At 34.2% G+C, this 13947-nt stretch overlaps 2 protein-coding genes across 3 annotated transcripts; one reads left to right on the top strand and one right to left on the bottom strand.

The window, feature by feature from the left end:
* The first annotated feature begins 5570 nt into the window (after positions 1–5570).
* Positions 5571–7675, top strand: LOC112529342 (probable WRKY transcription factor 53). The gene is made up of 3 exons (XM_025140580.1): positions 5571–5951; positions 6122–6250; positions 7004–7675. Exons 1-3 carry the CDS (start codon positions 5629–5631, stop codon positions 7599–7601), a joined length of 1050 nt encoding a protein of 349 aa, XP_024996348.1. The 5' UTR covers positions 5571–5628; the 3' UTR covers positions 7602–7675.
* Positions 7676–8393: 718 nt separating this feature from the next.
* Positions 8394–12949, bottom strand: LOC112529725 (protein SEH1). 2 transcript variants are annotated; one of them, XM_025141098.1, is made up of 8 exons: positions 12748–12949; positions 12420–12531; positions 11973–12076; positions 11073–11150; positions 10225–10380; positions 9787–9899; positions 9462–9588; positions 8394–8802 (listed from the first exon to the last, which is right to left on the bottom strand). In XM_025141098.1, exons 1-8 carry the CDS (start codon positions 12904–12906, stop codon positions 8671–8673), a joined length of 981 nt encoding a protein of 326 aa, XP_024996866.1. In that variant the 5' UTR covers positions 12907–12949; the 3' UTR covers positions 8394–8670. The 2 variants fall into 2 exon arrangements, with proteins under 2 accessions (XP_024996866.1, XP_024996867.1); XM_025141099.1 differs by having other exon boundaries at positions 11973–12073.
* Between the last annotated feature and the right edge of the window lie 998 nt (positions 12950–13947).

Here is a 13947-nt window from a genome sequence, read left to right as displayed (position 1 = left end):
TATTATAAAAAAAAATCATATGGTCGTGAAAATTGCCACTGTGTCAATTTATTATGTGTCACTGTATTGATTTATTATTTGTGGTAGCGCATGCCACCTTTTCGAGTTCGAATCTAGTTGGTGTCATTTTCTTTATTTTTAGCTTTTAATTTCAAATTTGTTATGCTTCTGGACAAAAAATTGTAATATAAGACTTGAACACATGACTTCACATATGAAAAACAATGATAACCAACAGACCAATCATAATTTTGTGAAAAATATCCCTATATTTATTTTATATTAGTTAAATGGTTTCACCATTTGAAAAAAATTTATGGATCCATATCTATCTAAAATACATTAATGCACATAAATTGAAACTAGAAGAGTACTCGCGTAATATAGCGAGACACATCTCGATTTTAATGTTCAATTTTATTATTTGTCTTCGTCGATATTATGATACGATTTTATGTGTTTTTAAGAAGCTGTAATGATTTTATTTTTGAATAAAATATAAATTTGAAGATATCATAAAAATTTGAAAAAAAATATATCAATGTTAATATATCAAATCAACTATTTAAAAGTTTTTATTTTTTATGTAATTTCTTTAATTTTTCTTATTATAATTTAATTTAAATTTAATAACGAAATAATTTATTTTTGGTTTAAGGATATAAATTTTATAAAGATAATAATTATGTATTCTGTTAGAACTCAATAATTATCCTAATTATATTTTACAAATAAAATGAGATGTTTATCTTGTATTTGATTATGTTTATCTGCAGTTAGTTACACGAATTCAGATATGAAGCTTTAATAAGTTGTATTTACGCACAATCTACTTGCAATTTTGAGTTTTAAGTAATATGCATTAATAAACAGTATTTTACGCATAAAAATGGTTTTTAAGAGTTGTTGTCAAACATTTATAATATAATATTGTATAGATAAGATTGTAACCAACCATCACAATCACCGGTTATATTTAATTAATTAAATCTATAATATAAAGTATCGATAGAATCATTTATTAAAATATAAAATTTGAAAAAGTGATTTATTTATTTAAAGAGTAAACTACAATTTTGGTCCCTATCGTTTACACGAATATATGAAAGTGGTTCCTAAACTTCAATAACTATAATTATCATTCCTACTATTTACATTTTGTTTTGAAAATCGTCCCTTAACTTAACTCTGTTAACTTTTTTCCGTTAAGTCAAGGGTAATTTAATCCTTTTATCTTTTCTTTGTCCTTTTCCAATTCATCTTACTCAAATAAAAATAAAAGGACCCAAGTTGTACATTTCCTTTTGCTTTTATCTCTCTTTATATATACACACATAGGTGGAGGTTCAAACGAGAACACCTTCATTTTACGAGAATGCAAGAACACCTTATATACAATACACATACACACTGCACACACATACAACACACACTATGCATTGTATACACATATACACATTGTGTGCAAATAGGGTCCAAAATATGCACTGCAACATATACAACACACACACACATATGCACACAGCGCCACAAAACATCAACATCGATCTCTCTCTCTCTATAGATTCTCTCTGTGTCCTGTTGTGTATCGTCGTGGAAGGGTGGTGGCTGGAGGTGAGGGATGCCCATGGTGAAAAACAAGAAAAAGACAAAAAAAAAAGTAAAAAAAAACGAAAGCACCCCTCACTTAACTGAGTTTTTTTAATGGTTTCAAGTTTAAGGGACGATTTCCAAAGCAAAATGTAAACATCAGGGACGATAATTGTAGTTATTGAATTCTAAGGATCACTTTCGGAGATTCGTGTAAACCACAGGACCAAAATTGTAGTTTACTCCATTTTTAATGTATAAGAAGAAGTCAACCGGTGAGAAACAAGTGGAACGTGTTACTTAGGCGGATTGAAAATGTGATTACTGTAGAATCGAACGCGGGATTAAGACGAAGTCAGATTCTTTGGTTTTAATTATTTTTTTAAAATTATTAATTATTAATTAATTAATAAATATACTTTCCCTAATTAATCACATGTTTGATCGCTAATTAACTACTCTTCTGTTTCTTCAACTAAAGAAACATAAGAGATCACTGGGTAAGAGCGATGATAAGAATGAAGAGTCTTATCCGGTAAATGAGTGTGGTGACTCTTGCACGGTAGCATGAGCGTGACGACTCTTACACGGTAAGCGCTTACCAGATAAATTGTTGTATACGATATCATTTTGATGGACTACAACCTTACCAGGTAAAATAAATTATTGTGTTGACTCTTAACTATATACTTTTACCGGGTAAACGACACCTAATTGTTTTAAAAGATACAGAACTTGAGATAAGAAAATTGGGTACCGAATAAAGCGTTGTACGGTGGATATGGCCACCGCTTCGTTTCTCCGTCATGATGTAAAAAATATTATGATTGTGAAAGGTGTCACCATATTATTTTGTTGGATGCAACAATATATTTCTTGAAACAGCAACAATAACACAAGTTTCTCTTGGTAGAATTAGTTTGCACATTTTTTATAGTCAAATGATGTCATCACTTGAAAACATTTCTAGATCCTTCTCTACTCGTATGTCAAGGCTACCTACCGCTAAGCATTATCTAAAAGATTGAAACCAGATCAAATTAAATCAAATTTTAACCATTTTGAATCTTCTCAACTCGCCTGGATTTTACTCGCTGTAATTTTCCGACCCACATGGGATTAGTCAGTACAAGTGCATGTTGGCCCAAACAACCACATGTACAAATATTCCAGTATATCTCACTCGAAAGTAGGATTTGAGGGTAGATGTACATACTTACCTTTATTCAAAACAGTAGAGTGATTGTTTTCATGAAAATCTCCACAAAAAAAATGAAAAATATTTAAATATAAACATAAAACGAGAAAAGTAAAGTGTCGACATTAAACAAAATAGCCAAGATTTGGATGTGGCAAATAACACTTCAGCAAGTTGTTTAAACACTTTCGCAAGTTGCTAAAGTGTTATTTTGCAAAATGCCGATGTGACAAGTAACACTTTAGCAAGTTTAAGTAACACTTTAGCAAGTTGCACATGTGACACTTCCAGATCAGCATTTAACAAGTAGCACTGTAGTAACTTGCGAAAACACTACCTTTATGAATATACTATTCATAAAAATGGATTTCACAATATTTTAAAATGCTACTTGCAAAAGTGTTATTTGCAAAATGCAGACATGACAAGCAACGCTTTAGCAAGTTGTTTAAGTAGCACTTTAGCAAGYTGCATAGGCGGCACTTACAGATCAGCATTTAACAAGTAGCACTTTAGTAACTTACGAAAATACTACCTTTATGAACATATTATTCATAAAAATGATTTCATAATATTTTAAAACGCNTCAGCATTTAACAAGTAGCACTTTAGTAACTTACGAAAATACTACCTTTATGAACATATTATTCATAAAAATGATTTCATAATATTTTAAAACGCTACTTGCGAAGGTGTTATTTGCAAAATGCTGATGTGACAAGTAACACTTTAGCAAGTTGTTTAAGTAGCACTTTACCAACTTGTACAGGTGACACTTCTAGATCAGCATTTAACAAGTAGCACTTTAGTAACTTACGAAAATACTACCTTTATGAATATATTATTCATAAAAATGGATTTCACAATATTTTAAAAAATGCTACTTGCGAAAGTGTTATTTGCAAGATGCTGATGTGACAAGTAACGATTTAGCAAGTTGTTTAAGTAGCACTTTAGCAAGTTGCACAAGTGGTCAGCATTTAACAAGTAGCACTTTAGTAACTTACGAAAATACTACTTTTATGAATATATTATTCATAGAAATGGATTTCACAATATTTTAAAAAACGCTACTTGCAAAAGTGTTATTTGCAAAATGTTGATGTGACAAGCAACGCCTTTAGCAAGTTGTTTAAGTAGCACTTTAACAAGTTGCACAAATGGCACTTCCATATCAACATTTAAATAGGTAGCACTTTAGTTACTTGCAAAAATGCAACTTTCATGAATATATTATTCAAAAAAGTGGTGCCTGATTGGTTTGAGTTTGGCTCCAAAGGTCAAAAGTACCAGGAGGTCTCATATTAAAATCCAAGGAGAAATAAAATATCTCCTTGTGGCCACAGAGGTTCAAATGCAGTGACTCCTGGCTATCTGCAAAGCAGGTGGTCGTCCTGAGATTAGTCGGCTCGCATAGCGGGTTGGATATCCAGGTTAATATAAAAATGGATTTCACAATATTCTAAAATGTTATTTACGAAATCTTGGCTATTAATTATACCAAAAAACAGTTATAAAGATAACTGTTTTGAACAATTTCCCATTAAACAAGGCCAAGTATATATTTAAATAAAGAAAGGCATAAAAACAGAACATGAAGTAGAGTCTGACCTGAACTAGGGGCTGCAAACTCTTTTTTTAATTAATCTGGTAAGCATGAACCACATGTGTGCCAGAGAAGAGAGAGAGAGAGTTGAAATGGTCATAACCAAATTATTCTGAAATGAAAGAGAAGGTGGGTGAATCTTTTTTGTGTGGGACTTTGAATTGGTCAGCACCACTTTCTTGCATCATTACTCATTCCTTCAGGGGTCAAACTTATTTCAGCTAATAATTGCTACATCTATTCATGATTTTGAATTACTATGTGAACTCTCAATCAGATTAAATGAATCCAGTATATTATATTCGAAACTGGGATATGCGATGAGATGTACGTATATTTGTCTTCTTCCGTTATAAAGTTATGATGATCATTTGCAATTATTAGCTGAATGAGTAAATTACAAACTTAGAGTGGTTATTTATTTACCCTTTCAGCTAATAATTGCAAATGACCACACTAAGTTTACGCTTCCTGTACTAAAACAAGCGGAAAAAAGACAGGTGCATATGCATACATCTCACCTCATAATTTCAAGTATGATATACTGGATTCCTTTGATTTGATTCAGTTCACACAATACTTCAAAATCATGAATAGTTATACATGTAGCAAATATCGGGTTGAATTCCAAATTTGACACATAAAGTAATGGATTTGATGTTTTGAAGAAAGAAACTTAAGTAATAATGCAAGAAAGTGAAGCGTTAAAAAGATAAGAAACTCAAATATTGCATATAAAAAACGTGCATTAAGCCATGTGTCAACGGATTAGTGTGGCGTTTGACACAAGCCTTGAGCCACGATGAGCCTTTTAGAACACCGAATATAATAAACAAAAGGGAGTTGTGGATGTTTCTATAAAGTGTCTAAAGTAAAGGGAGCTAATAAGTAATAACTAATAAGTAGTACATATAAGAACAAAAAGAACCATGGGTGTTACAATAAAAGTTCTTAAACTTCAAGGGGTAAATAAGTAAATATACTCGATATTTGAATTGGTCAGCAGCAAAAGGGCCAAAGACCAGTCCATTTTTGGGAGAAAAAACACTTCACACGGTTTCTCCAGTCAACTTTTCAAATAAATTCTCAACTTTAAATAATCCTTCAAAACCCATCTCATTTCTCAGCTTCACAAACACACCATCTCTCTCTCTCCTCTAAAAACTAGAGCTGACTTTTCAAATTCAGTCCTACTTCTACTTCAACTTGTACAACCTGCAGCTAAAGTTGTACTATGGATAGTGCTTGCATCATCACTGAGTTAACTCAAGGGATGGAACTCGCTAAGCAGCTAAAAGCGATTCTGAGCTCGGAATGTTCTCCTGTATCGAAACAAGTTTTGATACAGGAGATCATATCGTCGTATGACCGAGCTTTGTTGATTGTTAACTGGGGTGGTGACTTGAGTGGGCAGACACCAGGACTAACGGTAGCACCGCCAATGGCGGTGCTCAGCCAGCCGGAATCATCGGTTTCCATCGATGAGAGTCCACAAAGTAGAGATTTAAATCCACCGTTTGAGAACCAACAAGATCAGAAAGTTGTATGCAAGAAAAGGTAATCTATCTTTCTGATATGTTCTTCTAAGCGTTTTTCTGTTAACCCGTGGCATTCTCAAATCTGTCAGAAGGCCATGGATTTAAAAGTTGTCAGAAGTGCATTTACCAAATTACCCCTTTTTGGGAAGGCTATAACCTTTATTTTTTTTTCTTTTATTGGTGTCACAGGAAGGCAATGCCAACATGGAGAAACCAAGTTAGAATCTCAACTGATAATGGGTTGGAAGGAAACACAGATGATGGTTATAGTTGGAGGAAGTATGGGCAGAAAGATATTTTGGGTGCCAAATTTCCAAGGTGAGAGCAAGATGATTCTTTTTCTTTTTGCTTTTTCAAGATTTGGATCAAGATTCGTTTGAGAGCGTCGAGCCCACTTCGGAGGTCGATACCGGTATATCTAGTTTTAGAGAATGAGTGTGGGACCCGGTTCTGTTTGGACCCTACAGTGATACTATGTTGATATATCTAAGTAAGTATAGATTTTCCAGTATTAGAAACTTAGTCTGACATAGAGATAGAGTGTTTGGCATACTTTTGTTCGATCCTACATTCTAATGTTGATATATATATATATATATATATATATATATATATAAATATATATATAGAGAGAGAGAGAGCAAGAGAGTGAAGTTCAGGGGAAAACCCCACAAGAAATGAAGAATTGAGGAACGTCTTAATAATTGTTCATTTGTACGGTATACACATGTGCAAATGGCAGATTCACCCTTGAATCACCTTGATGATAGAGGAGAAATGAATTTCTCCATCTCATAATTAGGGGTAGAATTGGAAGGCAGGCTCTCATTTTTTAAAGTGGACGCTAATTTTGGGACAGAGGGAGGGAGTAGTGTACAAGACTCTAGCCGTTTCTCCATGGACCCCATGCTCTATGCCAATTTGTCTAATAGAAATAGAAAGTGAGACCCACCTCTATGCGGACCCTACACAGCCACGATATACCTATAACTTGTAATATACGAAACATTTAACCGACATGGAATCCATAAATTAATATTTTGATGATGGGTTTTTTTCTTAATCTTGCAGAAGCTATTATAGATGCACGTACCGTTATGTCCATAATTGCATGGCAAGAAAACAAGTGCAGAGAACAGATGAGGATCCCACCGTGTTTGAGATCACATACAGAGGGAAGCACGCCTGCAACCCTGCCACCGCTCGTTCGGTTGCACCACCACAGTCACCTGAAAAACACGACAGGAAGCAAAACAACCACCATCACAACCACCAACTGCCGCCACAACCAAAATCAGGAGAGATGCTTTCAAACCTCAGAGAAAATCTCAGAGTCAGTACCTCAGATTTGGATGCCACGGTGCCATGTTCATTTTCCTTCCCTTCAGCATCATTGGGATACATGGAAAACTACCAACAATTTAATTTCTCGAATGAAACCGATAACGGTTTTCTGCAAGGGTATCCGCCGTCTTTTGTATCTCCTGCAACATCGGGATCAAACTACTTCACGGAATGGGGAAATGATTTCCAGCATCATGATGACTCGAATCTGTCGGGAATGATCTCAACCACTGCTTCAGCTACTACTTCGCCATTGGCTTTCCCGACTGATCAGCAGGATCTTAGCCCAAGTTTCCCATTTAACAACTCGGGGTTTTTCATCTGATCCGTACGAACATATAGTCATAGATAACTCACAATAAAAAAATGAACATGAAAAAATAGCGATAAATTTTGCAATATTAGAGTAACTAGCGGCAGATAGTGATGCTTATTGGCATCAATAAACTATGTTTGTACAAATAGAAGCATCCAAAACTATGCTTGTACAAACAAAAAGTGTAAGATCTAAGAATGAACTTGAAGGAAAGAAATAAAACAAAATTTAATTAATTTGAACACGTTATTTTAGCATAAATCCATGGAAAATACACAAGCATATGATTTTCAGCAGAATTTAATCTAATAGCAATCCAAGGGCCTGTTTGTTAGCAGCTTAATGAGCTTAATGGGGCTTACGGCTTATTCGGTCAGCTATACATGACCGTTTGGTAGTGGCTTAATGATGTAGAAAGTGGCTTATTTAGTAAGCTTCTAGGGGGAGCTTTATACAGAAAGCCAAGTTTTTTCCAAACATGTCCCTCCTGATTAAAAAACATGTTCCTTCCATCTATGATACAACTCTTCCAAACAAAATTCTTCCTATAATCTATATAGCCAGATTAATCCACACAGACAAGTTTATCCATACAGAACTTAATGAAAAAACAACCAAACAGCCCCCAAGACAGATTACTACAATGCATCACACCAATCGTAATAAGAAACACTTACAGAATGTTAGGGTGGCAAGTGAACCTCAACTTTGCAGCTAAATTCACAAAGCCTTCATATTTGGTACTTTGAGATGGCATCTGTTCATGTTTCTTTGCATTGGTACCATTGAACAAGAAGGTAAAGGATGAGATTGAATAGTTTATATATGAAAAATACCGAGCAGGTAACTCATCCAATATATACTTCAAAAATACATATTTAGAGAAAAAATGATCAATTTTCCATCAAACTTAAAGTGCAATGTGCGAGTACTAATCAAAAGAGATGTGCATCAATAATCAGGAAAATGGAACACAAAAGGAAGTGCTATTAACAATACTTGCAAGAAACTTTTAGAATACTGACGATGAATACATATGTCTCCATTTGGTCTGTAAACATTAGAGGAAACATGAAGCTTATGTGATGGGTTCAATGACAGCTTGTTCGTGCCAAACTCCATTAAGGTTGGATTGCCATAATCTCACCCTCCCGTCACTACCAGTAGTTGCTAGTGTCATCCCGCTCATATCCCACTCCATCTGCCAAACCTACTCAACAAAGGGAAAAAAAAGTGAATAAATGAACCACCAATAACATCACCCCTTCCGTCCATTCACCCAAAAATTGTAGGGGATGTGAGAATTTATGCATGTTGATAGTTATAAGTAAATACAACCACCGTAAACTTTAACCAATATTGGGCTCGAGGAAAGTTCCATTCAGAACCTCGTTTTCATTGACAACCCGGGGAACCAGTTAGTCATGATGAATAACACTGAATAATCATGAGTATCTCATGGATATCTCATCAGTATTATTCATGATGAGTCATGAATAATTGGTTCCCCTGATTCCCAACGAAAATGAGGTTTGGGCTTATTGTTAAGTGGGATGGTGTTGCCTTTCGCCTTGCCTTTTGTCATGATTAGAAACATAAAGTTTTCAAACATTTTGAGCCATCCTAAAGAAAGGACTATCTAGTTTGAAATCCCACGTATGTTCTGTAATGAAAAACCAGATTCATTTGAAATCCCACGTATGTTCTGTAATGAAAATAAAAAATTGAAGTTTCAAGGAAGAAAGCATTTGTATTTCTCACAGTCCTGGCCATGGGCTCTATTCCATTCTTACAGAAGTCAGTTTTGAAATCTTTCTAGATTGGTGAAGTGTACAAGTATTATACATCATATGCTAGCAGAACACATACCTTGTTGTCATGGCAAGGGAACGTCATAACCTTCTCAATTGAAAGCCTTCCATCAGGGTCAGGATTTGAAGCCATTTGCCATATTGAAATGCCCTTGGATGTTGCAACAGCTATCAACTCAAATGGCCTGAAGTTGTTACAGGTATAGAATATCAGCTTTATAAGCAATATTAGAAGATCTATTTTATACGCATACAACACCAGCAACTCTATTTGTTAAGTTAATTATAAAAGTAGTCTATGGATATATAAGTATGTATACATGTACAAATACTAAGCTTGCCAAACTCATGCAAAATTACCAAAAGGTTAGTGTACTTTTTACCTTCCAATATTTGGAGCCCATGCTACAGCATACACCTCATCACCATTGTCACCAGGCTCTGCTAATTCTGCAACCGGAAGCCATCTTTGATGATCTTGGTCAAATTCCCATACCTAAGAATGTAACAAATTAGAGATAACTAATAGCGAAAAGTGCTCATCTTGTTCCTTTTAATTTTAAGATATCCTATAGTACAATCAAAGTTCAATTATTATGATCAATCCCACATATCAGAACTTAAAGAGTACCACCACAACATATCTGCAAAAAGTTGGAATGAAAACTCAAGCCATTAACCATAAACTGTGTCAAAATGTTCAGGCAATGCCAAGATAACCAAAATGATCGGAATATCCTAGCAATGAGGATAACATAAAGATCATTGTTCCCAATTGCATAACAAAAAGCAGCAAGGGTGTGAATCTAATATTGGCTTACCTTGGGCGAATTTAGTTGTGGAGTGTCTGAGGTGAAGCCCAACACAAAACTTGCAGGACGGCTTTCACTTCTGTGAGGGCTCCAAGAAATAGATGCAGACGAACACAAAGCCTTTCCACATTTCGTTACTGCATCTGTAACATTCTGAAATTCAGCCTAGAAGCCAAAAAAAAAGATAAATGTCTCTGTAAGAGCAAGAAACAAGAGATTAACATAATACAAGTTGCATAAGATTAGCCTTTCAAGCATTAAGCATCAATTTCTTCCTCAACCTGGGAGTCAAGGTGCATAGAACATTGAATGCAGGACTTAATCACGCCCATTTGCCTTTCAGCATGAACTAATGGACCACAAAACACTAGAGGCACACATTTATCTAGAAGATTAATCCATTTCAAGTCGAACCATCCAAAATCTATTATCTAGTCATCTTCCGAAAGGTCCAGTAGATAAGAAACACCATCCACATTCTGATTGTCGTTTGGATGGTCTGAATGCATTGGCTCATATAATCACAAATCATAGACCTATCTATCTATACATATGCATGCACACTTGTTAAACCTACAGAAATCAAAAGCAAATACTAATTGGATTTGGATAGACAAGATCAGGGCTTGCATGCTTAACAACTCTAGACTTCAGAACAAGGGAAATGAGAACCAAACATATTGTGGATACTAAGAAATTCAGAGAGATAACCACTAGTCTACGAATGAAGGCTGCTTTCACATCTATAATTTAAGCCTAAATGTTTCAAACAATGATCTCCAGGTTTCTCACAAATTAGTTTACAGAGTAGCTGCAATAATAAAAATGACAAGGTAGCATTACAAACTTATGAGCACCTGAAGTTGCCAGTCCTTCAGTTCCATTGGATCTAAGATCTCATAGACTTTTACATTGCCATTTGAATAAGCAATTGTCTGCAAAGAAAACATAATTTTAATTGGGTAAAATAGAAGATAAATTAACTATGAAGTAAATTGAGTACAAACAAAATGAATACTCGTTTAACTCGATGCAATATTACACCGTGGAGAAGATTGTGGTGGAAGTTTGTGTTCTAGACAACTTATGGGATCAAACAGAACCAAAACCTTTTGATCTTAACATGATTGCACCTCTACCACCGCTCTTGTGTTCTCCTTTCAACAAGGATAGGCACACATGGAAATGTAAGGTGGCTTATTTCGGGTTGGTAGTCTACTCTATTCACAGGTCTTCGACCGCTTATCTTTTATTCCAACAGTTCGCTGATACTCACTGGCCGGAGACAGTCTCCCACCTTAAAAGTACACAAAGTTCGAGCCTTTTCACTATGACCCAGGGGAACTCTTCGCTAAAGGCTCACCAAGGGACTGCTCTATACTAGACCTAAAGATGAAACCTGATCATAATATCTGTAGACCAAATTGTAGTCTGCAGCATATACTTCGTAGTTTAATTTAAAAAACCAGGAGGGAGAACTTTTCCCACATTGCATAGTAACATAACAGCTGCTGACTTTTCATATTCAGTGGACTATCAAACTGCAACTCCATTTTGTGAGAATATTCAAAGTGGACACAAAGAGTACTATAAATCACCAAGCTTTCGATAAACATGTAGTAATATTTCTCGTACTTGGATATGAACATCACCTAAGCAACAAATTTGGCATGCACCCAACTTTGAGTTAAGAACGAGAAATCTCAACTTCAAATGTGATTTTTCAAATATAAACATTCAACCACCAGAATACTCACCAATTTCAAACTTGTGATGGAGTTCCCAAATTGACAATCTATAACTTGATCCAAGGATCCCCCAAAGCTTTTGCATTGCTTCCATCGAACAGGCTCACTCTCTACTACAGATAACGTAGAGAGAAACATTGTTTAAATTATGCTTACTTTTTAGGTATTGATTGAAAATTATGCAGAGCAGATATGATTGTAACTCATCTCAACCATAGATTGTTAAATAACGGTCTTAGTCCAAAATCATGCTGCCCAAAGTAGGATGTTTTAGTCCAAAATTTTCATGAATACCCATTGAATTGAATTGATAAACAAAACAAATAAATAACTGTATGATTGTTAAATGATCTGAACCATGGCAAACAGTATCTAATTCCAAGTATTCATATCAATACCTCCACAAAAGACTTTCAAATTACAACAGTGCTGCATCTAAGAAAACAAAATGTATACCTTCTGCGATCTCTTCCCAAATTAACAAACTCCCATTGGAACATATGCAAGCAATTGCATCACCGTTCTCTGGAGGAACCCAGACAACTTTTACAATGCTTCCCTCATTAACCTAAAGTTCAATTTACTAAGAGTCATCTCAATGGCAAAAATACTTGTTAACATCTGAACAAAAACAAATTCGCCATCAAACTGGAAATGAATCATTGTTTTCCCAAACAAACAATTTGATATTTTGATCTCCAACCACCGAACGAATAGCACATCTCACATAGTGAATAATATAGAATAAACAAATTTAGCTCAAAAATGTAATCGAAATGAAAACCTTGAATTTATAAGTGGATGTGAAGAATGAAGAAGCTGGATCACTAGTATCGAAGATGGCTATTGTTCCATCGATCAAACCAGTAGCCAATCTTTGTCCACAGTAATTCCATGAAGAACATATCGTCCCTTTATCCAACGTTGCCACTGATTTCTCCATTAAAATCTACTTTCTAGGGTTTCTCTGTTTCTCGATTATCCCCAAAATGTTGAGGTTTTAGGGTTTTAGTTCAGCGTTAGTTTATTTGTCTGGATTATTACGAAAATACCCTTTAAACTAACCGTTGTCGGATTCTCTGTTAAAAAAATTAACAACTTGACCATGCATTACCGTTAAAATGCCATATTCTTAATAAACTTTAATTTTGGTCCTTGAGGTTTAGCAAAGTCTTTAAACGTGGACCTAAACTTTGATAAATTTAGAAATCGTCCTTATAATTCTCGTTTTGTTCTGAAAATGGTCCTTAGTGACTAACTCCATTAACATCTCCATCAGAGTAAAAGGCGGTTTAGTTTTTTTCTACCTATTTTCTTAAATATCTTTAAAAAAAAATATATAGTAATATAGTGTTTCTTTTTATTAGTTATCAAAATTGAAAAAGCTTCAGATTTTACCAGTTGGATAAAATGATAAGTTAAATATCTTTTTTTCTAAAAACAAATATGGTCTTGCAGATAAAAAAATTAGAACCAGTATATCTTTTGGGGTTATCACTGGGTTATTAAGATAACAATCTCTAACCCTCCAACATTACCCAACGAGGTAATTTAGAAGTTTCAGGAAAATCGGGAAAAGTAATATAAATCGAATTTATTGCACCAAAATCGTACCAATGTTTCATCTTCTGAGAAGATGATCCTTGAAGGTAATTAATTTTAAGGTAGATTTCATAAAAATCTATATATCTTAAATATGTAGAAGAAAGATTATATAAATATAGAAGATCAAAGTAAAAACGATATATTAGAAATTATGTTAGGATTAACTTTTTTAGAAAAATTATATGTTGTAGTTTTCAAAAGTTATATATTAATTTAAATATATATATATATAAATATGTGTGTGTGTTAAATATATATTTGTATTTTCTTAATTTATATATTGTTTTTTAAATTTTTATATTAATTTATATATTACTAGAAGCGTACTCGCGCAATGCAGCGAGATACATCGTGATTTTAATATTTTATTTTATTTTTT

This window comes from Cynara cardunculus, assembly GCF_001531365.2.
Source record: "Cynara cardunculus var. scolymus isolate 2C chromosome LG 16, CcrdV1, whole genome shotgun sequence".
NCBI lineage: Eukaryota > Viridiplantae > Streptophyta > Magnoliopsida > Asterales > Asteraceae > Cynara > Cynara cardunculus.
This window is presented reverse-complemented; position numbering and strand designations above follow the sequence as displayed.

Bases quoted from the DNA above. Each gene is read 5' to 3' on its own strand.
- LOC112529342 (XM_025140580.1), top strand. From the start codon at position 5,629: ATGGATAGTGCTTGCATCATCACTGAGTTAACTCAAGGGATGGAACTC. The intron at 5,952-6,121 runs GTAATCTATCTT...TTGGTGTCACAG, and splicing joins AAAGTTGTATGCAAGAAAAG to GAAGGCAATGCCAACATGGA. The intron at 6,251-7,003 runs GTGAGAGCAAGA...TTAATCTTGCAG, and splicing joins TTGGGTGCCAAATTTCCAAG to AAGCTATTATAGATGCACGT.
- LOC112529725 (XM_025141098.1), bottom strand. From the start codon at position 12,906: ATGGAGAAATCAGTGGCAACGTTGGATAAAGGGACGATATGTTCTTCA. The intron at 9,589-9,786 runs GTAAAAAGTACA...TAACAACTTCAG, and splicing joins TGGGCTCCAAATATTGGAAG to GCCATTTGAGTTGATAGCTG. The intron at 8,803-9,461 runs GTATGTGTTCTG...TTTGTTGAGTAG, and splicing joins TCCCTTGCCATGACAACAAG to GTTTGGCAGATGGAGTGGGA.